This window comes from Wyeomyia smithii, chromosome 3 (genome assembly GCF_029784165.1).
Source record: "Wyeomyia smithii strain HCP4-BCI-WySm-NY-G18 chromosome 3, ASM2978416v1, whole genome shotgun sequence".
In the NCBI taxonomy this organism is placed as follows: Eukaryota; Metazoa; Arthropoda; class Insecta; order Diptera; family Culicidae; genus Wyeomyia; species Wyeomyia smithii.
In genome coordinates this window covers 182,028,981-182,053,203 of record NC_073696.1, presented here as the reverse complement: position 1 = coordinate 182,053,203, position 24,223 = coordinate 182,028,981, and the positions used below count along the sequence as shown (strand labels likewise).

The window sequence follows — 24,223 nt, the reverse complement described above, 5'->3', positions numbered from 1 at the left end:
GCTTCCATGATTCCTTTTTTTCTAGGGAATTAAAATTAAGTTGTCCATTGATGTGAACTTTTGTAATATATCCCAGTCAATTGCTATACGTGTCCCCTTGCAAAATACAATGACCACTATTGTTGAGTGATCAGGCACCTGCACCGACACGCTCCCAGTCAGGTTAAATATGGTTTATGAAGCCAATCACCTTCCCAGGATTCAAATACCAAATCTCTTTGGGCTGTAAACAGCCACTGCCAAGCAACCTCGATCTGCATTTGAATAATGCACCACAACTGCACAGCAGATGTTCCGGTGTCTCGCTCTACATATTACAAAAGCGACAGATATCATCCTGAACCCGGCCAATGTTCTTTAAATGATATCTACTCGGACAGTGCCCCGTTACTAGGCTAACGTATGTACAAAGAGCTCTTTTGTTGAGCTCTAGGAGCCTTCCCGAATGATTCTCGTTTGGTGTTATGAATCTTTTAGAACACTTTTTGACATCCAACCAATTGGCTATCACCTTTTGTTCATCCCATCGCTTAAGCTCCATTTTCACTGCACAGTTTGATATACCGCAGAAAGGTTCTGGGCCGATAAACTGTGAGTATTCATGATCAGGATTGATATTTGTTGATGCTCTTGAGTGAAAGTGAAAAAGAGCATTTATAAACGTTATTTTTTTACAATCCTTTCGGAGTTCTCCTTTCCCGCTTTTCGTATGGGAGTGAACTGTCAAAACACCTCATTATACTTCATGCGATGGAAGCAAGACAACAAAATCAGTTTATCAGTTAACGAAGATTGTCAAGGCATCGGTCAGTGTCAGTGAAAAAGTGTTTCGGTGAGGTTTATTTTGGTTGAGTGGACTGTTTGTTTTTCTTTTTCGCTTTGAAGTGAAGATCATTTGGTTGGATTTGTCGTCAAATTTTATTCCGTAACCGTGAACGATGCGCGCGATCTATTTCATCTGAGTATAACAGCACGTTACTAGGACGAAAATCTAGTGTATCTGAAAGAGTACTGCGATCATTGGAAGTGAAAATTGAAAATGATTGTCTGTAATTTTCGAAGAATTTTGCTGGGGAAAATGACTTTTATCAGCACTGTTCATGATTCTTTCCATGTCCACGAAAATTTCTACCGAACTGAACTGTCCAAATATTCGGTAAATGAGAAGCACTCTTTCCAATGCATGTTTCAATACTGCAATAGAAGCTAAACTAGTGACTTTAGTGACCATTTTGCCGTGAAATAGTGACTTTTCAGTGATAAGGCCCAAAATAATAACAAAATCACTACAGACTAACAGACATGAAAATTTGAACAAATTTCCAAAAAAAAAAATATCGTGAGGATGATACAAAACATATCCCAGCTGTAAAATTTTTTTTTCTCAATTGTCATTTTATATTTAAGCTTAGAAGTTGCATTGATGTTTCTATGAGTAAAAGATGCCATTTTGTGCTATCAGTTGTTTTTTTTTTGAATCACGACTCATTGAAAAGTTATGAATGTTATGTAAAAAAGAATTTGCTATTTTTAGAGGCGAAACGGTTTGTTTGATCGGTGTGGCATTTTTAGTAAAGTTTCAGATAATAATTTTATCTTTCTGAAAAATATATACTTTCCAAAAAATTTAATAATCAACATTAAAAATAGGTTCATTTAAAAAAAAAACTAATTTTTATAAAAACTACAAAGTACCACTGGACAGCCATCAGGATGATCGAACGATCATGGAGAAAGAAGAAACAAGAAAGTTAAAACTTTCCAGTAAAATTAAAGCCAGAACATTTGGTTTGATTTGCGTAACGTCTTCAGCAAAGTTGTAGACATTAATTTTGTCCTTTGAGAAAAAATACTCATCGTGAGACAAAAAAGTTTTTCGAAAAAAAAATTCAATAATCTAACTATGAATTAAATATCTCAACAAGCTCACTTTTCAAATCTTAAATTTTTTCTTCGAAAACTAACTCAGTATTCCACATGAAATAAATTTTTAAACAGAAAAAAGCAATAAAAGCTACGAAAGACCTAAATACGTTAATTAAATGAAAATTCAAGTAACCGACTTCAGCAACTACCGATCGACGTAATTCAAACTCCTCTTCAAGGCATTCAATGATTAAACCTTATATATTGGATAAATTACATCTACTTAATTTATTGCCACAATATAAAAGCAATACAAGTTTGTCAAAGTACAGTACATATAACAAAATATCATCCAAAGGACATTAACTTTATCGTTGCGAACTGAGGGAAGTACTTATGATATATAATTAAAAATACCTTATACAATAATACGATTGAACAGTGATTTAAACCGATTTTTTTCTAATGTGATAAAAAGACTTACTCGCATAAACTAACTACAGCTTGACTTTACACCAAATATCAAGTGGCGGCCGCAGTCGATCTTTTCAGTGCCTTTCTTATCGATGTCCAATCTTCGAGTATATCCTCTTCCCGCAGCATGTACACAATGTACGGTCCAGAAACAGTAACCGCCTTTTTCCGTCCGGGACCACGAACCTTCGAAGTTCTAGTGCTTGTTCCCCAATCCGCCCAGGAAATGTCCACATTATGCCGATCTTCCTCTAACCTCCGAATCTTTTCCATTAACTCCTCGTAAATAGAATCCATGGCAAGATGTTTTTCGCTCTGTAAGTAATTTAATGTAATTAAGTATTTAAAACTAATTGATAAGCGTAATTTCACTCACGTCAAAATGCTGTCGAGCTGCCTGTAGCTCCGACTCAAATTTATGCCGGATGTTTTCCATTCGGAAATTTTTAAGGATTTCGGCCACTTCTTTCCGGGAGTTCATATTGTCCGCGAGCCTCTGCAGAGGCGCCAGGTACTCTTGGGAACGACCACCACGAACCTCCTGCAGTTGCTGGTCAACTTGACTCATTTTTTCTTTGTACAGCTGTTCCTTCAGAATCACAAATTGCTTTTCCAGATTTGCTGTAAGAAACCGAAAGTCAATGACGCCATCAGACATTGCTTGTAGGTAACACTTACTAAGATTATCCAAACAATCCGCTCGTCTTCGTTCGCATTCGCCTTCGCTCATCTCGGAAGAATCATCGGAATCCGGTTCGTCCGCTTCTTCCGCGCTGGAGTCATGATCCGGGGCTCGGCTGGAAGCGGAGTGATCGGACTCTCCTCCAGACATGTCTCCGTCCGCATCGCTTTCACCTTCATTTTTTACCGGGGGCATTCCAGCAATCACTAATCCTAAGGTGCTAATGTAATGCTAAATTGCCAAATTAAAGAATGCTGCTTTCAATTTGCACACAAAATGAAAGAAATGCACAATACGATGCTTTCCACTACGCTACCATTCGTCAAACTTACTGTTTTGACATTTTGCTATCGACTACATAAAAATCTGCCAAAATAATACGTTATGTAGTGTTACGTATGTTTTGCGTTGGAAAAGCTTTTTGATTAGAGCTTTTCATGCGTTAGCAACCAGCTGGGTCGAGGGGTATTGCGTTTTTCAACGTGCCACTGTTGCAGTGTAACACGAAGGTGCAGCAATAACATTATTGGTAATTATTGAACTTGAAGAAGTAAAAACGTTGGTAATCAAGTTATTGACACGCATGCTGTCTAAAGAGCACTCAAGTTTTATAAAAAAAAATTTCTAAATAAAACCTAAAAACTACAATCAAAATGTTTTCAAATCGAACCATGCGATTTTACAGTTCAAAAACAATATAGAAACATCAATATTCAGTAGTTTTTTTAAACTTCAAATGTTTTAAATGTTTTAATATTTTTCGTCTGAAAACATTTTTCTAAATCTTTAAACAATGTTGAATACCATCTAAAATGACATTCTCTTGTTTTTGGTGATCTACATCACAACCCAAAATCACTTGTTGTTAGTCTATTTTTCGCTACTAATATAGACAATGTCTTTGTTATAATTTTAAGTAATTACACGTGTTATTCGGGTTAACAATTTCTTTATTCAAAATAGGTCTTAACTACCTGAACGTATGAACGCTACTGATCGCGTGTCTAGCACTTCCTGTTAGCGTTGGCTATCCTCTATAAAATATTTATATCAAAAGTGTGAAAGGGAACATTCATAAATGATGTAGCATTCGAGGGGTGAGGAGGGGGTTTGCAGTTTTGTGACGAAATGTGACGAGGGGGAGGGTAGGGGGGTCAAGCCAAGCTACGTAGCAAATATGAAACTAAGAAAAACATTTGGATTTTTTCTAATTGTTCTTTTTCATCACTGTTTTGTATGCTTAGGGTCATTTTTATTACTTCCTCCTCTTTTATTGTTCATTTATGACACAAGGTACGTTTCTGATAATAAAATTTGCAAAAAAAAATTATCATATGAGGGGGGGGGGAGTTGTTATTAAGCTACGTAACTCTCTAGAGGGGGTCCTGATTTTGTGACGAAATGCTACGATGGGGGAGGGGGGTGTCAAAAAAACCTAAAAAAAAGATACGTCATTTATGGATGTTCCCAAAGCTAAAGCAAAAGGGGTAGGTGTATATTACGTACTACAACAGTCTTCTTCTTTTTCACCTGTATATACCTAATTGAATTTTAGGACCACGGTGGGTTAAAAATTAAAATGGAACCAAAAACATGTCACATACCTACCCAGTGCAATAGCATAGGCGCGTCTAAAACCTTATTCGAGCAATTCGAAGTTTTTAGAAAGAATATTTAAAAATTTTAGGACCTACACGTTAATTTTGACCAGTAAAATAAACTAATATTTCTTTTATGGGTCCTATTACAATAGGCGAGTAGACTCGAATTGACTATATATTCTAAATGTGCGTCGAAGCTTCTGTAAAACGGCCCTACACAGACAAATAAAAATACAAAAATATGCGTATTTTTGACGCAAATCAGCTCCACTGTACGGGAAGGAACTTTTAGGTAAAATTGATTTACCTACTTTTGAGTACCTGCACGGAAGTCATCATTTAGGTAAAATCGAATACCTTGAATCAACAATATCAATATCAAAAACTCCATACAAATTTTAACCCAAAATTAAATACTCGCATTTTATTAGGCCGTTGCGTTGTTTTGACCAATTTTTATGCGTATTATGTACCTAAACCAGTGAAAACATTCAGGTTTACGTAAATTTACGTTGTTTTAACGTGTTCACTTTGTAATATTTTTTGTCTATATTTTTTAGTGTATTAAACCCAGGGAAACCAGATATGCAGATTTGTCTGCAAAACACAGATTTTTAGAGTCTGTGTGCAGATATTTGTTGATTCGCAGATATTTGCAGATTTTTCATAGTTTCTACAGATTTTTGTCAGTCTCCTTATATTTGCGCAGATTTTCTCAAAAAGTGTGCAGATTTTTGCAGACTTTTGTTTGCGCGAGTGAAATTTTTTCCTATCACGGACAGATTTTCCGGTTTTTCGAGCAGTTGCAGACATTTTTCCGAAACATCTTTCATCTCTGATTAAACCTAGCCAATTGAGAACTGAAAACGTGTAACTGGCACGTTTCGAAAGTATCGAAAATACGTTTTTATTCAAATAAATGCGAAAATTGGAAACACATTTACCAATGTATTTGAAACTATCTTTTCGTGCGAATATCAATGTAAACAAAAAAAGCGACTATCGGCTGATTTACCGTTTTCAAAAGTAAATATAGTAAGCAGTAACACTTTTATCAATTTGTATTTAAATGTTCACTAAATTACTTACTATAATTATAAAATCAAAGGCCTTTATCTAGAAGAAATTGCTCAACGATTGTAACGAAATCGCCTTTTAGTTCAATTTGTCCGTTCATTTCGTTAACCCTCGTTACTATAGGCTTATCTAACTTTTTCTCTATCAAATATCTTAACTCGGCTTCCAGTTGCCAAATATCACCATCAATGCGTCTCACAGCAGTCACAATTCGCTGACCACGGAAGGTTCGCCTCAAATAGACGGGAAGCATGTAGTTTTTGGTTCGGGCAACAAAATATTTCAGATCCGCCTTAGGACTGGGAGGCTTCCAGCCTGAAGGGTATTCCTGTTTGGCAGCAGGAATTGGAACAACGCGAGGAGCTATAATACGCTCCACATACTTCCATTCTGGAGCGTTTCTCACGACTTCTACCTGAGGAAACTGGTTGATATCTCCCACTGGCTCCGATGATCGGAACGAAGACATCCGAGAACAATCCGTAGTTGCGCTCTGAACAAAACAAGCATTAAGCCAATGTACATTAAAACAGATTGCATCACTTACCGGCACATTTTGAAGCAAGACATGTTTGTCTGAAATGCGAAATATTGAAGGATTCTTGCGAGAAATATTTATAAAGGTTCTGGACAACATTTTTGTTTTGTTTTTATTTCGCAAAATCGTGCTCGCGGCTGCGGCTGAACTGTCAACATCTGACGGTGGAACATTATTCGGTAGAGGGTAAGAGTAACGCTAGTAACCAGAGATGCCAGACTTTTTTTTGGCAAGTCTGTATAATCCATAAAAATGTCTGTATAAGTCTGTATACCGCTGCGAAAAAAAGTTACCGATACATTGATACCTAATTATTTGTCGACCTGTCAGATTGTTTTGTTTTATTGCTTGTTTTGATTGTTCTTTTTCGAGTCTATCATAGTTGGTCGATTAATTGATAACTAATTTATCTTTTAAATCTAAGTAACACATAGAAGTAAGAGTCTTTCCCGTGATAAAAATCGTCGTTCGTCGTAATGTAGCTAAACTGATACATGATGGCAGGAGTCTCGCGGTTATAAAAATAGTACCTTCAAGGTTTGGGACATTTTAAGCAATTCTTCAACGTTGGATATTGCTCCGAATAGAACAAACGGTCTTTTCACCAATATAACCTGCATGGCAATCGATCGAGACAATCAGCTGTTTGTTACTGGGGGCGAAACAGGCAGATTAGTGCCCACGGGGCCGATAAAAACCCCGATAGCCTGACTCGATTCCCGTTGTCATGATTTCACTCTCAAAAACGCAAGAATAATATGTTCAGCAAAGTGTTCAGTTCCTAGTTCACTTTTTCCAGCAACGGCTACAGTGACTTTTGGTTTTTGTGTTCGTTTTTTTGTGTATATTGGTAAAACCATTATGTAGAATATCAGATATCTGTGTAATATCTGTATTATACTTAATGTCTGTATAAAATCTGTAGGCTTATGCGTGTCTGTATCGCAACACAGAAAGTCTGTATAATACAGATTTGTCTGTATATCTGGCATCTCTGCTAGTAACACTTACCAATTATACGCTTTGTCTACTTTATCGACTTTATCCTTATTAAGGATGCTCTTAAAGCTTTTGACACAAGTGAAATGAAAATTGGTTATTTGAGCTTTTGTATCAAAATCTGAACTCGGCATGAAACATATTTTTAACCTGAGATTTTTAACCGCTAGTTTTCCTGAATACAGTGAATCTAATAATGCAAGAACGCAATCAGTGATTTTCCGTTATTCGAAACATTTTTCAGCTGTTAATAACAGTTACTTTCTATAAGAGAAAAATAGAATTTTGTTGTTATGAACAGGGGCCTTTCTATGAGCGACAAAACTATAAATCACGAGAACACTCTTATAGGTATCTTTCTTGAAGGGGTTTTTGATAAAAAAAAATCTAAAATCATCTTTTTTGACCTAAAAAACAATTCTCAAACACAGTTCCTTTTTTAAAAATTGGTAATTATTTTTATTCAAATTATGGTTAAGCTCTGTAATAAACAATTACATGTAATAAACAAATTACGTAACGCTAAAAATCTAGATTTCAGAATAATATTATAACTGCCAGCATTGAATTGGGACAGCTGAATCGACGAAGTTAAATTTAAATGGAAATATCAGTAATTATAACCGAGGTGTATTTACATCTTTATTCCAGCACGTTGACTGATTTTAATGATGCTATGTAACAATACTTGTTTCTTAACATTTGCAATCATATCAAGTAGGATTTATTCAAAAATTCATTCACGCGTACAATGAAATATTTTTCTACGTCTCGAGAACAAAAAAAATAATTTGATGACGATTCGAGTGACGCGATGAAAATATTCGAAGTGGACATTAGGGGCCATCCACATACCACGTGGACAGATTTTAAACGATTTTGACCCCCCCCGTGGACAACTGCTCATATAAATTCTTTTTTCTTTTGTATGGACCGTGGACATTACACCCCCCCCCCCCTTAGCTGTGCACATGGTATGTGGATGGCCCCTTATCGCCTACAGATTTACTTTATTCCCTCGTTCTCTCGCTAAATCATGATTCACTGATCGCATTTGGTTAGCGATTCATTATCGTTTCCCGTTTTGATCAAATGACAAAAATGAAGCCTGAATTTTAGTTCGATCTCTTTATGAATCATTAGCTAGTTGTTGAAATAGTTTTAGGGTTTTATCTTTTAATTTTTACAAAAATATTTAACCTTCTTGTGATGATTAGTCTAAGTTGCGTAAGCAAATAAATCCTAATTAAGAAAAACTTGCCGATAAAAGCACTATATATGATTTGAATTTTGTGTCATTCTTGGAAAAAAGTTAAATATCATATCAATATACATAAAAATAAATTCAGAGGAGAAAAATGAAACAATTTATACGAGTCTGCGACAATTATCGGCTGGCTTCTTTGGATTATTATCACGCGCTGTCGATCGGTAAACAATGAATCGATCGAACGGAACACTGTTGTTCGATCGATTTACAAGACGAAACGAAATTGCTTAACAAATGACAAATTTTGATCACTTACCAGTTGGCATTGTATGATGATTGTTCTAACACGTTGATAAGCAAGTTTCATAACACTGCAAAGAGTCAAATATCGTTTCCTGATTTCAGCGTCAATTACCAATCAATTTGCATCTATAAAATATGCAACATCTATACAGACAGATTATGGCGCAAAATATTTTTTTCTACTTCTTTTTTGTGAAAATCTATCAGCAATGTAAAAAATGCGAAAACCAGTAGAGTTAGGAAAAGAATCCACGGTGAACATTATATTTCATTCATCATTCAATCCATTCCCTGCAAAGAGAAATCGTTTTATTACATAAATTTCATTTGAGCTTCCACTCGTCAACCAACAGTACAATCGGTGCAAACTGTTTTTTAATTGTTGATCGATTTATTCCTCATCCGTTCTCAATCATTTTACGGTTTTATGATGCTCGCACAATCATTGATATCGAATGTAATCCGAGTCAAGACTAGTTGTCCGATGTGGTATACGGTATCATCCGCGAGAAATGAATTAGTTCGAATGAGAACAAATTTCTTATTCGGCATTGCTCAATTGCAACTTCAAAATGATTAAACAATTATGGGTATTTTTTGGCAGTACTAGTATAGAATTGTTCATATATACCAGCGTCAAACGTTTGATGTGGTGATTGAATAAACAGTCATTCAATGCGATCTATTCTTCATGCTGCTGCTAGGAGAAAGAAAATCAGATCGTCAGCAAAATGATACGTTCACTTCGACTTGGCTGGTTGAGGCTTGGGAGTGATTTATTTTAATTATCATTCGTTACGTGTGACGGTTAGCGGTAGCGTTCCAATGTCACACAACAATAAAATAACAAAGAAAATTTAAATAAATTTCCTACACATTTCTTAACTATCAAAATATGTTTTACTTTTCGACCTGTATTACAAGCCTGTTCGCGAGGACTGCAGCTCTCCGATTGGGCTGTAACTTTTAGGGTTTGTTGCCCTAAAGTCCAAAATACCTGGTTGTCTTAGAAAAGTTATAACTTTTTAACCATTCATGTAAATTTTGGTGCCCCTAATGTATGCAGAAGTGCGGCAGAGTAATTGCACGCCAGATTCTTCGCTTCTACGTTGGCTTATTTAAGGGACAACTCATTTAAGTCTCTGGAAAAGTTATCTTCACTTGGGGCACCAAAATTCACAGGAATGAATAGAGCAAAACCAATTTAGAACAATGTTTTAAATAATCTCAGGTTTATTGAAAAAAGATAAGTGTAGTTAAACAGGCCCTCTAAAAATTGATTTCCAAAAGCGGCTAAAACGTAGCAATGCTAAACTTTTAAGTAAACTGAATCGATTTTCCTGAAAACTGGCATGTTTGTTCTACTCTATAAATGTATAAAATTTCGGTTAACGGATGTTGCCATCAAGGATGAATGATTCACATTTATCTTTAATAAATACTAATTTTTAGAACTTTGCTTCCTATATCCAACAGATTCAGGATAAAAATCCAAGGAAATTCTTTTTTTAGCACAGTCCAAGAGCTTTTATTTTATATGTTCAAAAAATTATATAAATGAGGAGTAAATTTTTTTTTTAATTTTTCTATTTAGCCTTTTTCAATCGGGAAATTGTTCCATGTCCATACGTTCATTTATACAATAATGCAATAATTTGCATAATCTGAGGATTTAGAAAAAGGGGTTAGTATAATTGAAAGATCCTCCGATATCTAGTGACCAAACCTTACTAAAATCGTAAAGTTGCTATAATTTTGATTACCTACGGTTGCTCAGGGGGTGTTGGGTGGGGAAATGTTATGCTTATTATTGGAAATGAGCCCACAACTGATCTTTCATTCACCATTTTCTAGTACATTCGCTTACAGAACACATGCGGGGCACGAACCATTAAACAAAGGTAAAGAGACCAGACGTCCCACATTTCGTGGAACAGTCCCGCGTTTCAACAAAATGTCCCGCGTAGAAAAACGTCCCGCGAAATGTCCCGCGTTCTAGACGTGTCCCACACGCCTTTGCAATGCCATGCGATTTCAATAAAAATAAACTACAAGATATAACTTATTTTCTCTAGGACGGTTGTCGGTATCGAGTTTTTTTATGCCATATTTCTTAGAAATTCATGAAACGTCAAGATCTGGTATTATTACCAAAAAAAAAATTGAAAAAAATTGACTTTCTTGTACTTGAACTGGGGCCAATGCAGAGTTTTCCGGCTCAAAAATTTCTAATTCTCAGAGATGTTGCATTCCTGAAACAATTGGCATACAAAAAAATCTATACCGAACATTTCATTTCATCAGTCAAAAAACCCAGCAAACCAGAAGTCGTATAAGGATGTTAATTCTAAGTCGCTCAAATGTTCGTATCAAGTTTCAAATTACAAAAGATGCAGCATCAAATTTGTTCATATCGTATAAAACCTAGATCGTATAGAAAGGCAATACTAGGTTTTATATGAAGCAATTTAACGTGTCAAATAAAGTTGTGAAAGCGTCATTCCTCTAAGTCGTATAGAATTTAAAGATTTACAGTTTCAAATAAGGCCATTTAAGATAGCCTGCGAAGTTATACAAAATTATAATCAATTTTTTTCGACAATGTACGTATATGGCCTCCAGATTTGTACACATAGGCGCATTTCATACATCTTATATGAACATTTTTTACCAAATAAGTATTAACTTAACAGAGTTGAGCACGAGTTATATGAACCAATTTGTTTGCTGGGAAGTGATACTTTGACCGGTTTGAGGAACCACTTCTCGAAGGCCGATTAAGCTGAACTTCTGTATGAGAAAATTGTTCGAGAATACGAGACTTTTGAACCTTTTAAAATTCAAATGATCAATTTTACAAGTCATTGCCACCCTACTATGCATTGTGTACTAACGACTCCGACACTATCGTACCGAAACGAATTTTTCTTTCAAAACAAACTAAACGAAGTAACTGAAACTCCTGTCAAGTTCGTGGAGCGAGATACGAAGCTAGGTGGAAACTAAGGGAAATCTCGTGCTTGAAAACAGGCATAAAACATCTTACATAAGGAAAGCAAAGCCTTGGTGCTACATTCTGATTCGTAATTTGACTTCCCGTTTATTATACACAGACTTCGCAGCCAACTGTTAAGTCTCTCCCGAGCTGAGACTCGAACCTACGACGACGCGCTTGTTAGGCCAGCGAGACCAGCTGGGAGGGTAAATCATCTTACATATCAAGTTTATTTTTCTTCCCGACATCGTTTTTATTATTACTAAGTTACTTGCTCTCCTGCTGACATCCACAAGTGGCTAAATTCCGTTCCGACTACCGACTCACACCTCTCGGTATCTAAAGGTGATGGCGGGTGCTCCCCAAAATGGCGGTGTTCCAGCTTAAACGCCGTAAAAGAGAGGAAAAGATTCCTTTATCCTTTTTGAATGGAGGACGCCGCCTCGACCGTAGAGTAGAGATGGTCGGGTATGGGAAATTTGTTACCCGTACCCGACTCATCGAGAATTTTCAAACCCGTACCCGACCCGAACCCGAAGTCGGGTTTGTTTAAAATATCCGAACCCGAAAGAAAAATACCTCAAAATTGCCGGTACCCGACCCGTCCTGGATTTATTTCATTTTATTTTTTTTTGTCTTCAAAATACTTGGTTTCCTAGTACATTTTATGCACTGATCGTCATATGTGGTTTCTCGAGATGATAGCCGGAGTTAGGCTAGAACCGAGTGTTCATGTAAACGAATGTTAATGAACCCAGAGTTCCAGGCGATATATTGGTTCTTCTAGAATCATAATGCACGAAAATCGAATTACCAAAACCCGAGTTGAGAATTTTTCAAACCCGTACCCGACCCGAACCCGAAGCCTTGGTTTTTGAATTACCCGTACCCGACCCAAACCCGAAAAATATTTTTTAGCGTTACCCGAAACCCGACCCGAACCCGTCGGGTACGGGTATCGGGTAAAAATATCCGTACCCGACCATCTCTACCGTAGAGCTCTGAAAGCAAGAAAAAGGCTCTTCGAGGTCCTTCTATTTCCTTGTTTTAAAATATCTAGGTGTAGTCTTCCGTTAAACCATTTAAATAAGCAAGCACTATCACTACACTTTTTATCTCCTGACTATCGGAGATGAACCAGCCGAAGGCTGAAAATCTTTTTAAAAAAGAGAAATAATAAAAATATCTCCTGACAAATCCATTGATTATCACCCAGCGTAATATCAATAATCGACTTTAAAATAGATATGCGCACACCTCTCAACGTTTAGTGGGTATCGCCGAAAAAAGCCCCCTTGGTACCGGTTCTTCGCCTTTTATGTAAGCTGTCATTTCAAAATCGGGAGTGTTACGAACACTCCCGAGCCGTAATAGACCTGCTTAGTGGGCTACACTTTTCTTTTGGAACACCCTGTAGAGCCAAATACCTTGGTCGCCACTGTCAGTATGTTTGTGAGCGACCCCGCATGAGTGACCCCTCCGTCCCGGACGCGGAGCGACAGACTTGGAGGGATATCACTTAACTCTGTTGAAGTAGTAGTGGTAAGGGGCCATTCGAATCTACCTTCAGTAAAAGCGCCGGTTTTTCCACCATGGGCCACGTCGCGTCTGCGAGAATTGAAACGTGTGCGCAATCGTTGGCGACACAAATATCGTCGTACTAAAACTGTCAATGCCAAGTGTCGTTTTAAGCGATCGAGCGATGATCATCGTCGGTTGAACGCTGGCTTGTATAAATCCTACGTCATGCGAGTTCATATAGACCTTCGAAGAAATCTCAGAAATTTTTGGAATTTCGTAAATTTTAAACAAAAATGCACTACAATCCTCGCGAACGTTTCTAAATGCGATTCTGACACGTGTGAAATGTTTGCACAATTTTTTGCTGATAATACCGAATCTGATCCCGATGTTGAGGCTGCTGCTGAGTCTGTTCCTGTCGGTTTCGTAGACCTTTATTTATTTCCAGGGGCGGACGAAGACTGATTTGAGCTGCAGGCGAAAACTCATTTTGGCGCCCCCTTCATTTTTTCGTTTATAGTCAGGGTTTTTTACGCAGTGGATACGTACTTCTTAATAAAACCGTGTAAAAAAACCGGGTTAATTTTAAAATCCGCGTATTTAAAATTGTCCTCTTTGACGGTTATTTCGGATCTTTCGGAGGGCGGAGGGTTTTTTTGACTAAGTCCTTTACTCAATAAATACTCAAAAGTTTTTGGTTCCCAACCCGTATAAACTTGAAAACCCGTGGAGATTTTTTGAATTAGCACGGTATCGCGTAGAAAAACTGCGTTCATTTGGAAATCCGCGTAAAAAAACGCGTCAATTCCAAAATCCGCGTAGCAAAAACAAAACGCGTAATTCAAAGATCAGCGTGAAACAAAACCTCGTAAAAAATCCGCGTTAAAAAACCTGACTGTATATCAATAGTTATGTTCGACATCAGACCTGGATTCCAGAGAGTCCGGTCCGAAGTTTTCCCGGTTTCAATGTTCGATTTAATTCCGGACCGGACCAGAACGGAGCTATTGGAAGAGTTACTAAAGCTGAACTATTACCAAAACGAAAAGACACTCCGGAAAAACAATGAAAGCAGATAGGACTTTTTAAAATGTTTATCTATCTATGAATGTGGCAATGACTGTACGAAAAAAAATCATCATCAAATTTCAAAAACTGTATGCATATTTTGTTTATTGGCCCAAAAAACCATCTATGCAAAATTTCAGCTCAATTGGACGTGTTTTACGAGTGACTCAAAGCGCTCAAAGTTGTGATTTTTCGACCCTCGAAAATCTAACAAAGGAGGAGGAGCACATGACATTGGGAAGGTCGAAACTTTTTTTTTCGATGCCAAATGTCTTAGAAATACTTAAAACGTTGAGATCTAGTTTTATCTCGAACAAATATTTTCGGTCAAAAATCGACCTTCTGGGACTCAGCCGTTTTTTGGGCAACCGAGGGTTTAATATGGAATATTCTAAAACTGGTTTCTGGTCATTTGCAAAACTCGTACCGAACCAGATGTAAATTACTTTTATGTTCATTAGGTTTCTTAAACTTGTTTTTCATTAGAGTGGTTTGTAGCCAACCAAAATAAAAATGTAACCAATCGGAGTACATCGGGCTAGAAAGTAATTTTTACTTTCCAAATTATTCACATTTTTAAGCTTCGCTATAGTTTAGACAGCTAATTAATTAAACTTTATTAAATATATCTTTTGTATTTTTTTTTTTTTTTTTATTCTCGCTTATTTTCCGTCGGTCTATTTCCGCCACTGTTGTGGCCAATTACCGACGCCCAGGGAGGCGACTCCACACCCAGGTCCCTTACTCACGACCCGTTTATTAACGGACCGGCGCCAACGGCTTTACTTCCTCATGCGATGGAAGGCGTGATCCCAGAGATTTTTCGCCTCAGAAAATCTCCCGGTGTCGGCTAGGATTGAATCTAGACCAGTTGGGTTGGTTGTGAGTGGATCACGCCACCCCACAACCATCGACACCTATGTCGGCGGTGGGATTCGAACCCAGGCGTCGAGCGTGGTTGGCGGAGACGTTACCAACCACACTAGGCCCCCGCTATCTTTTGTATTTTAATTTATATAATTTATCATAATATCCTAATAACTTATAAAAGCGTAAATTATGCATTTGTCTATTTAATTTTTTCAATTATATTGTGGTTGGAGAGATAAAATATGTAATGTTTATTTGAAAAACCAAGCGTCAATAGGCAAGCAAGACAGAAATCTAATAATGTCAAACCATCACCATGTCAAATTTTCACTAAGTTCAAAGAACGCCGACAAGCTCATACCAACATGATATAACCTGTTACCAATTTTGAACATTACTAGAACTTAGCATGGCCAGTTGACAATTGACGTTTTCCCCAAATGCTATTGTGTAAAACTTATATTAAAAATTTTCGCCACACTCGCCACTCGCTAAATCAGTTCAGCAGTTAAAAAAATGGAGCAGAATCGCGCCAAATGATCTGGAAATACGCGAAAATTTAATCGACCATTTTTGATTTGAGTGAAACTTTGCACACGTATTTGGTTTAGCAAACTGAGCATTTTTCACAGATGGAGAGATTTTTACACCCTTGAGTTATATTCTAAAAGGGCGTATGCTTTTTGGCATAGGTTTTATTCGAAACATTGTAGCCCAGAAACCGTTGGTTGTATAGAAAAACTGTCTGAGAATGGGTTGTAGGGAATCATAAAAAATATACACTGTAAAAATTTTTTTTCTTACCCAAAGAAATTAAAAATAAACATTAAATTTAAATTAAAAAAAAATAGTTGAATTTTTTTTCAATTTTTATTAAAGAAACTTGACGTTAATACGCAACTTTTAAAAAAAGTCCAGGATGGAGCAATAAAAAATATTTTTTTATGGAAGATTAATTTTTTTTTTTAGAAATTCTAAACCAAACATTTTTCAAAATATTTCTATTCTGATAATTTTAAAAAAAGCAGAGAGTAATTTTAAATCAAAAAGCTCTTAGTAGTTAACATTCTAAAGGCATCGGTTTTCGAGTTATTTTGAATTTAAGCTCGAAAACTTATTATTACCGTTACCGATCCTTAAGGACGCCAATCTGACGAACCATCGCCCAAGGGTTGGCATCATTGCCTCTGATTTAAAACCTGATTTAATGTGACTTTTCATCTTTGCGCATAAAAACAATAGGCCGATCTCAATTATTTCAACGGCTAACTATTCCGGCTCCATGTTAGCTATATAATGATCTTAATTTTCCTCTGCAGCTTAGCGTTACCGTGATATCTTGTTTGTGACACTAGTTCTGCTCGAGCCGGCGATTCCTAGCCTAACAGCACCACAATTGTACTACTACGGTGTAACCAACGGTTTCAAAGGGACTGGCCTTGGGTCTTCAACCCAAGCTATTTGCAACACTCACGGGCAGTCGTTCTCCTTCGTTTGGCTCTGTAAATCAGGCTGACAGTTCGATTAGGTGACAGAAATACTACCACTACCAAATTATTTGGCAGCGGTGTACTTCTGGGGCTGCGTACCAACCGTCATACCTGCCCATAGAATGGTGTGAACGGACCCCGAAAAATAAACATCAGGGACATTCACTAACCGCGTCCTCCGGAACCCAACTAACGCAAGCGGATGCGGAGGAATTGTCAAACTTCGGCTACTTTTCGCTGATGTAAACTCCCTCCTAACAACCTTTAGCTTCAGAAGCTTGGCTGATGGGGAGATGTCTTTCTTCTGATCCCGACCTTCGACAAGAGTAGAAGTGCGCGGCGCAGTCTTAAGAATATTTCAATCGTTTAAAATTTATAATATAAAAGGAAGTGTTGGTCTTACCAAAGGCAAAGAAGATAACAAAAAAAAACCCACAGGGATACACAGAAAATTAAGTAGTTAAAGTTAGTACAGAAAAGTAGAAGTGAGCACGAAGGTTGGTGGTGTTAAATATAATTTTAAATTATCTCAGGGTTTAATATTTACTAAAACTTATAGCTAAATAATACACATTGCGACTTAAAAGCTAGTGCACGCTGTACGACTTAAAATATAAAAACAAGAAAAAAACGGAAAAGGTATGGTAAAATTGTTAAAATATTTGTAATGTATTTGATATTGTATCGTAACAGTGAAAAAAAAGAGAATTTCGATGAGTTAGCTAATAAAATCGAAAAGGCCTGATATGGCCTTTTTCCGTCTCTTGGAATCAATTTCCGAGTTTTATTTCGCAGGAACAGAAACCCCTGAAAAATCCGCCTTCAAGCTTAGAGGTGTTGGATTGTGTCGCTATATTCCACGTGCTGGCATTTCTGCGGTACAGGTCGATTAGGGGTCCCCGATCGAAGAGGCTATCGGCCTACAGAGACGAAAAACAGAAAGGCCGTTGAGTCGAATCAGTCCACGTGTTGGCATTTCGGCTGTCCAGTTCGACTAGCAGTCCCCGATCCAACAGTTAACCAGACGGCGGAGACGAAGACGGAAGAGCGGTTTGATCGATTCAGTATCCAAACTCACGGTGGGTAAAGCAACATCCCGAATGCTGGAGTCCCGACGGATTGACTCGGATCCTACATTGGCAATCGTCGTCCTTCAGTGACGAGTGAGACTAGAGAAGGAACCCACGGGACTGTGCTGAAGGCAACCAGGAAGGAAATAGTATTTAACGGAAAATTTGTGAGTTGTTCATAACCGAAGTTAAGCCTAGCAGATAAAAGTTTATCGCAAGTGTCGTGCGTGAGTCCATACACTTTCCTTTTTGTTTTGAAAAGTTCGCTGTACTCCGAACCGGTAAAGCGGTTTCCAACCCTCGCTTGTTTTAGGTCGGTTTAAAAACTTAGACATCTCTCGGCTTGTGAGCATACCTTCTTTGTTAGGGTTCGCGTGTGTAGACGGGCCACAGTCGACCGCTAGTCTTTGTCATTGATTCGCGAAAAGTTCCCATTCACATCTGGGTGAAATATTTCCGGGCTACGTGAGATTGAACAGCCTGATTTTACCCGCCTTGGGAGAAGAACGACCCCGAGATCGCTCTCCCTACATTTACCCCGTGCGCGTAGGGAGGGATGAATTAGAGAGTTACAAATTGGCGCCCAACAAAAACAAATTTAAATTATTTTCTTGTTTTTTTTTTCCTCTCCGGTTAGGGGAGGAAAAACAAACTGTTTTTTTTTTCAATCGTTCTTTAAACGATTCGAGCTTGTTCTAGAATTCGGAGAGATACTCACAGAAGTGCTTTACAGCCTTAGAATCCCGGTGCCGCTTTAAAACTGTCCTGGAGTTCAGGTAAAACAAACTGCAACTACGAAGGGTTAGTACAGGTGGAAAGCAGAGGGAGTCTGTAGAGGGCAAAGACGCTGACCTGGTTAGGATTCGATAGAAAGTCGCTTTTGTGTGTTTATCCGGATTTGTAGAAAAAGTTAAAATTTTAAAATGAATGTAGAAATTCAAATGCAATATGATGGACTATTAGTTCACCATCTTGAACGGAGTGAAATTGAGCATGAATTAGCCGTACGGGCGGTTCAGTTTGATCACACCGTAAGTGATTCTGCACTTAGACGCCGATTGCGAGACCGTCTAAGGGAGGAGAAAGACAAGAATAAAAAAGATATCGATTTCAATCGATGCAATATTTCGGTCGATGAAGAAATAAGGACTGTGGACGAAAATGTTAAATCCATTCGAGACATTCTTGAACATAAACTTCGATTCGAGGGGGTAAGGGACGCACTTAAAACGAGATTGGTACATCACTTTATGAGATGTGTTAGAGCCCAAGATTTCGCCGAGAAAGACGAAGATCTGGAAGACCTAGATCGACTTAAAAATTCCACTCGAGAACTGCTCAATACATATTTTTCCCCATTTTCACCAGTACCGGCAATTCAGGCGGAAATGATTGCTCAAATTGCAAGTTCGCTAACAAATTTAAATCTTCAGCAGAACCCCCCACAAACAAGGGAGAACGATAAGGAACATAGTTCCGTAGATATACAGTCTGATGATTTAGAATCAGAGCGCCATGAGAGTATTCGAACGTCCCCAGTGTTAGGTCGAAAATTAAAATCGGTATCGAAAACCACGCAGACAGGGATTCCGCACGGGATGAACCCGTATGCATGGCCATTACCGTTGTATGTGTCACCCACCGGTCGAACAGCGAAGGGCGAAAAAGGGGGAAGAAGGTCGAAAAATATCGTTAGGAATGAAGAGAAACGAAAATCGAGATCGCGTCGCGATAGTTCAGGGTCAACAGACGTTCACTCAGCTTCATCAAGCTCTCAATCACCGCCGCGTCGAAGAGCGTCAGCTAAACCGCAGAAACGAGCGAGTAGAAAATGCAAGCATGTTTCAGAGTGGAATCTGCGTTACGATGGCAGAGATAATGGGCATGGTTTAATGAAATTTATTCGCGAAGTAGAATTTCTTGCGAAGTCGGAATGGATTTCCCATCGAGAACTATTTAGATCCGCAATACATTTATTCGGTGGTCCCGCTAAAACTTGGTTTATGACCGGAGTTGAAAATGAGGACTTTAACAGCTGGGAAGAACTCGTGCGCGAAATGAAAAGGGAGTTCCTGAGTCCAGACCATGATCACGTGGTGTCGATACGCGCGGGAGCTCGTAAGCAAGGCATGAAGGAAACGTTCCAAGATTATTTTACGGAAATGCAAAAGATTTTCAACTCACTTACGAAACCTATTTCGGAAGCGAAGAAGTTCGAAATTATCTCCCGGAATATGAGAACGGACTACAAAGGCCACGCCGTCGCGTCGAATATTAATAATTTGCCCGACTTGAAAGTTCTCGGTCGTCGATTAGATGCAACCTTTTGGTTCAAATACCATACCCACGCGGACGAGACTGGTACGCGAAATCGTGCCAGTGTGAATGAAATTCAAACAGGCGCGAAACCGAAAAATTATATTGCTGATTATAATAATCAGAAATCAGAAATCGTTATCAGAAAACGCGAAACTTTTATCGGTCGTCGAGGACAGGAATGTCAGACGAGGAAAATGTTAGGAAAATAGAGGCGCGAGAAACGGGAAAACGTGAGACCAAGATAGACCCAGATACTGCGGGACTGAAGGTGCTGTTAGAAAACTACACCCCACCGAAAGAAGGGGTGTGCTTTAATTGCAGGCTTCCCGGACATCAACTTAATGAATGCCGGAGACCTAAGCATAAATTTTGTAACATCTGTGGGTTTCACAATGTTGAAACGAAATCATGCCCTTATTGTGAAAAAAACTGTTTGTAGACCGTTTGTCGAGGCAAACGTGTCGAGGTGATAACAGAAATCCTCGAAAAACCGACCATATCCCCTCCGATCGTTTTCTTAGTGGCTGCCGTACGGTAGACAACCATGAATATGTTCACTCCATTAATAAGCTATTTATCCGTCTGCCCCACGACGACAGACCATTCATCGAAATAAAAGTATACGATATCCCTTTAATTGGACTTCTTGATAGCGGAGCTAACCGCTCCATAATCGGCCTGGGTTCAGAAAGTTTAATAAGACGATGTAAACTAAAAGTTTATCCTATAGAGATAAACATTGTCACCGCGAATGGACAAAACGTGTTCTCCAAATTTTGCCTATTGATTCCAGTACGAAAAATCTCTACACATCAAGTATGTACCATCCTAGAACAATGTTGGTTTCGACGTTATGCTACTCCTCAGAACATTATCACAGATAATGCTTCCACCTTCTTGGCGAAGGAATTCCAAGCACTTTTACAACAGCATAATATCCGACACTGGGCGAATTCCAGACATCATAGCCAGGCAAGCCCAGTAGAGCGGCTTAACCGAACAATTAACGCTTGCATTCGAACCTATGTGCGTGATGATCAAACCTTGTGGGACACTCGTGTGTCGGAAATCGAATACGTACTAAACAATACACCCCACTCCGCCACTGGTTTCACACCATATAAAATCCTGTTTGGTCATGAGATAATCAGCTCCGGGGAAGAATACCTAGAACAGAATGAAACAGTTTCGGATGGAGAAAGAATTAACAAAAAACAACACATAGCTCGTTGTATTCAAGAATTAGTCTGTAAACAACTGAGAAAACAATATGAAAAAAACACACATACTTATAACCTGCGATTTAAAAACCCAGCTCCAACTTACGTCGCTGGTCAAAAGGTCCTTAAACGAAATTTTCGTCAATCATCGGCCGTAGGAAAATATAACGCCAAACTGGGTCCTTGTTATGTTCCGTGCACCATCAAAGCTAGGGTGGGAACCAGTTCGTATGAGCTAATGGATGAGGCCGGAAAGTCTTTGGGAGTCTTTTCCGCAGCCGACCTAAAAGAAAGAAGCTGAAAAGAGAAAATAAAATTTAACATTTGTGTACATAATGTTCAAGTTAAACTTATCCTTGTAGTTCGTCGTTGTCTCATCTGGTTACTGCAGGACCGATGGGAAACAAAAAGATAGAAGAATGCTGTATGTAGCAGTATCGGCTGTTTGTGCATTGAATATTTTGGTTATGGTTATCCAACTAAGAAAAAATCCAATCAACTTAACTTCTCGAACTATTCCTCCCACTAGAAAATCCTGCAAACAGCAAATGTAATCTAAACCGGCAAGGGAATCTCGGGATATTGTGGCTAAAAGCGCTTTAAAACTGAATTCTTCGACCAAGTGACACGATTAGACTTTTAATAGCCTTGTGATGGACACCTAACGACAAACTATATGTATTTAAATACACAAACACTGCTTCATCAGTTCGATCATTTCAGTCTAAACTAGGAATAGCTCATACCTTCTCGTTTTCCCGATAGGGGAAAACATTGAAACGGTGCAAGCTAATAACATAAATTTATTTATGTTGACCTTTTGCCAATGAGATCGACCCAAGTCACTATGTTCAAAATGATTTTATGCATTTTGAAAGCTAGTGGTGGGGGTATTGTAACCAACGGTTTCAAAGGGACTGGCCTTGGGTCTTCAACCCAAGCTATTTGCAACACTCACGGGCAGTCGTTCTCCTTCGTTTGGCTCTGTAAATCAGGCTGACAGTTCGATTAGGTGACAGAAATACTACCACTACCAAATTATTTGGCAGCGGTGTACTTCTGGGGCTGCGTACCAACCGTCATACCTGCCCATAGAATGGTGTGAACGGACCCCGAAAAATAAACATCAGGGACATTCACTAACCGCGTCCTCCGGAACCCAACTAACGCAAGCGGATGCGGAGGAATTGTCAAACTTCGGCTACTTTTCGCTGATGTAAACTCCCTCCTAACAACCTTTAGCTTCAGGAGCTTGGCTGATGGGGAGATGTCTTTCTTCTGATCCCGACCTTCGACAAGAGTAGAAGTGCGCGGCGCAGTCTTAAGAATATTTCAATCGTTTAAAATTTATAATATAAAAGGAAGTGTTGGTCTTACCAAAGGCAAAGAAGATAACAAAAAAAAACCCACAGGGATACACAGAAAATTAAGTAGTTAAAGTTAGTACAGAAAAGTAGAAGTGAGCACGAAGGTTGGTGGTGTTAAATATAATTTTAAATTATCTCAGGGTTTAATATTCACTAAAACTTATAGCTAAATAATACACATTGCGACTTAAAAGCTAGTGCACGCTGTACGACTTAAAATATAAAAACAAGAAAAAAAACGGAAAAGGTATGGTAAAATTGTTAAAATATTTGTAATGTATTTGATATTGTATCGTAACAGTGAAAAAAAAGAGAATTTCGATGAGTTAGCTAATAAAATCGAAAAGGCCTGATATGGCCTTTTTCCGTCTCTTGGAATCAATTTCCGAGTTTTATTTCGCAGGAACAGAAACCCCTGAAAAATCCGCCTTCAAGCTTAGAGGTGTTGGATTGTGTCGCTATATTCCACGTGCTGGCATTTCTGCGGTACAGGTCGATTAGGGGTCCCCGATCGAAGAGGCTATCGGCCTACAGAGACGAAAAACAGAAAGGCCGTTGAGTCGAATCAGTCCACGTGTTGGCATTTCGGCTGTCCAGTTCGACTAGCAGTTCCCGATCCAACAGTTAACCAGACGGCGGAGACGAAGACGGAAGAGCGGTTTGATCGATTCAGTATCCAAACTCACGGTGGGTAAAGCAACATCCCGAATGCTGGAGTCCCGACGGATTGACTCGGATCCTACATTGGCAATCGTCGTCCTTCAGTGACGAGTGAGACTAGAGAAGGAACCCACGGGACTGTGCTGAAGGCAACCAGGAAGGAAATAGTATTTAACGGAAAATTTGTGAGTTGTTCATAACCGAAGTTAAGCCTAGCAGATAAAAGTTTATCGCAAGTGTCGTGCGTGAGTCCATACACTTTCCTTTTTGTTTTGAAAAGTTCGCTGTACTCCGAACCGGTAAAGCGGTTTCCAACCCTCGCTTGTTTTAGGTCGGTTTAAAAACTTAGACATCTCTCGGCTTGTGAGCATACCTTCTTTGTTAGGGTTCGCGTGTGTAGACGGGCCACAGTCGACCGCTAGTCTTTGTCATTGATTCGCGAAAAGTTCCCATTCACATCTGGGTGAAATATTTCCGGGCTACGTGAGATTGAACAGCCTGATTTTACCCGCCTTGGGAGAAGAACGACCCCGAGATCGCTCTCCCTACATTTACCCCGTGCGCGTAGGGAGGGATGAATTAGAGAGTTACAACGGTTTCGGTGTATTATAGATTCAGCACTTATATCAATCGTGATCTGATCGCTCGATTAGTCACTAGAGCACTAATTCCAGAAGCATTCTTTTTGCAAGCACTTTTGCACAAAATTTTGAATATTTTCAATATGTACAAGTAATGTAACAAACAACCTTTTGTAGTTCTACGTCAACCTTGCGGTCGTGGCTTTGCATGTAACCCTGTGATTTGTTTTCTAAATTTTCCAGTGCGAACTGAGGTATCCGCCTTGTCAATATCATCAGTAATACGAATCATGTAATTTTACACGTATTTTG

General features: G+C 38.6%; 2 protein-coding genes across 2 annotated transcripts; both read right to left on the bottom strand.

Annotated features, from left to right (window-relative positions):
- Positions 1-2,135: 2,135 nt before the first annotated feature.
- LOC129729536 (breast cancer metastasis-suppressor 1-like protein) lies at positions 2,136-3,373 on the bottom strand. Its single transcript, XM_055688168.1, has 3 exons — positions 3,019-3,373; positions 2,717-2,961; positions 2,136-2,655 (listed from the first exon to the last, which is right to left on the bottom strand). The coding sequence occupies exons 1-3, from the start codon at positions 3,215-3,217 to the stop codon at positions 2,389-2,391; spliced, it is 711 nt and encodes a 236-aa protein (XP_055544143.1). The 5' UTR covers positions 3,218-3,373; the 3' UTR covers positions 2,136-2,388.
- Positions 3,374-5,501: 2,128 nt separating this feature from the next.
- Positions 5,502-6,408, bottom strand: LOC129729622 (probable 39S ribosomal protein L49, mitochondrial). The gene is made up of 2 exons (XM_055688337.1): positions 6,248-6,408; positions 5,502-6,193 (listed from the first exon to the last, which is right to left on the bottom strand). The coding sequence occupies exons 1-2, from the start codon at positions 6,335-6,337 to the stop codon at positions 5,726-5,728; spliced, it is 558 nt and encodes a 185-aa protein (XP_055544312.1). The 5' UTR covers positions 6,338-6,408; the 3' UTR covers positions 5,502-5,725.
- Positions 6,409-24,223: the final 17,815 nt, after the last annotated feature.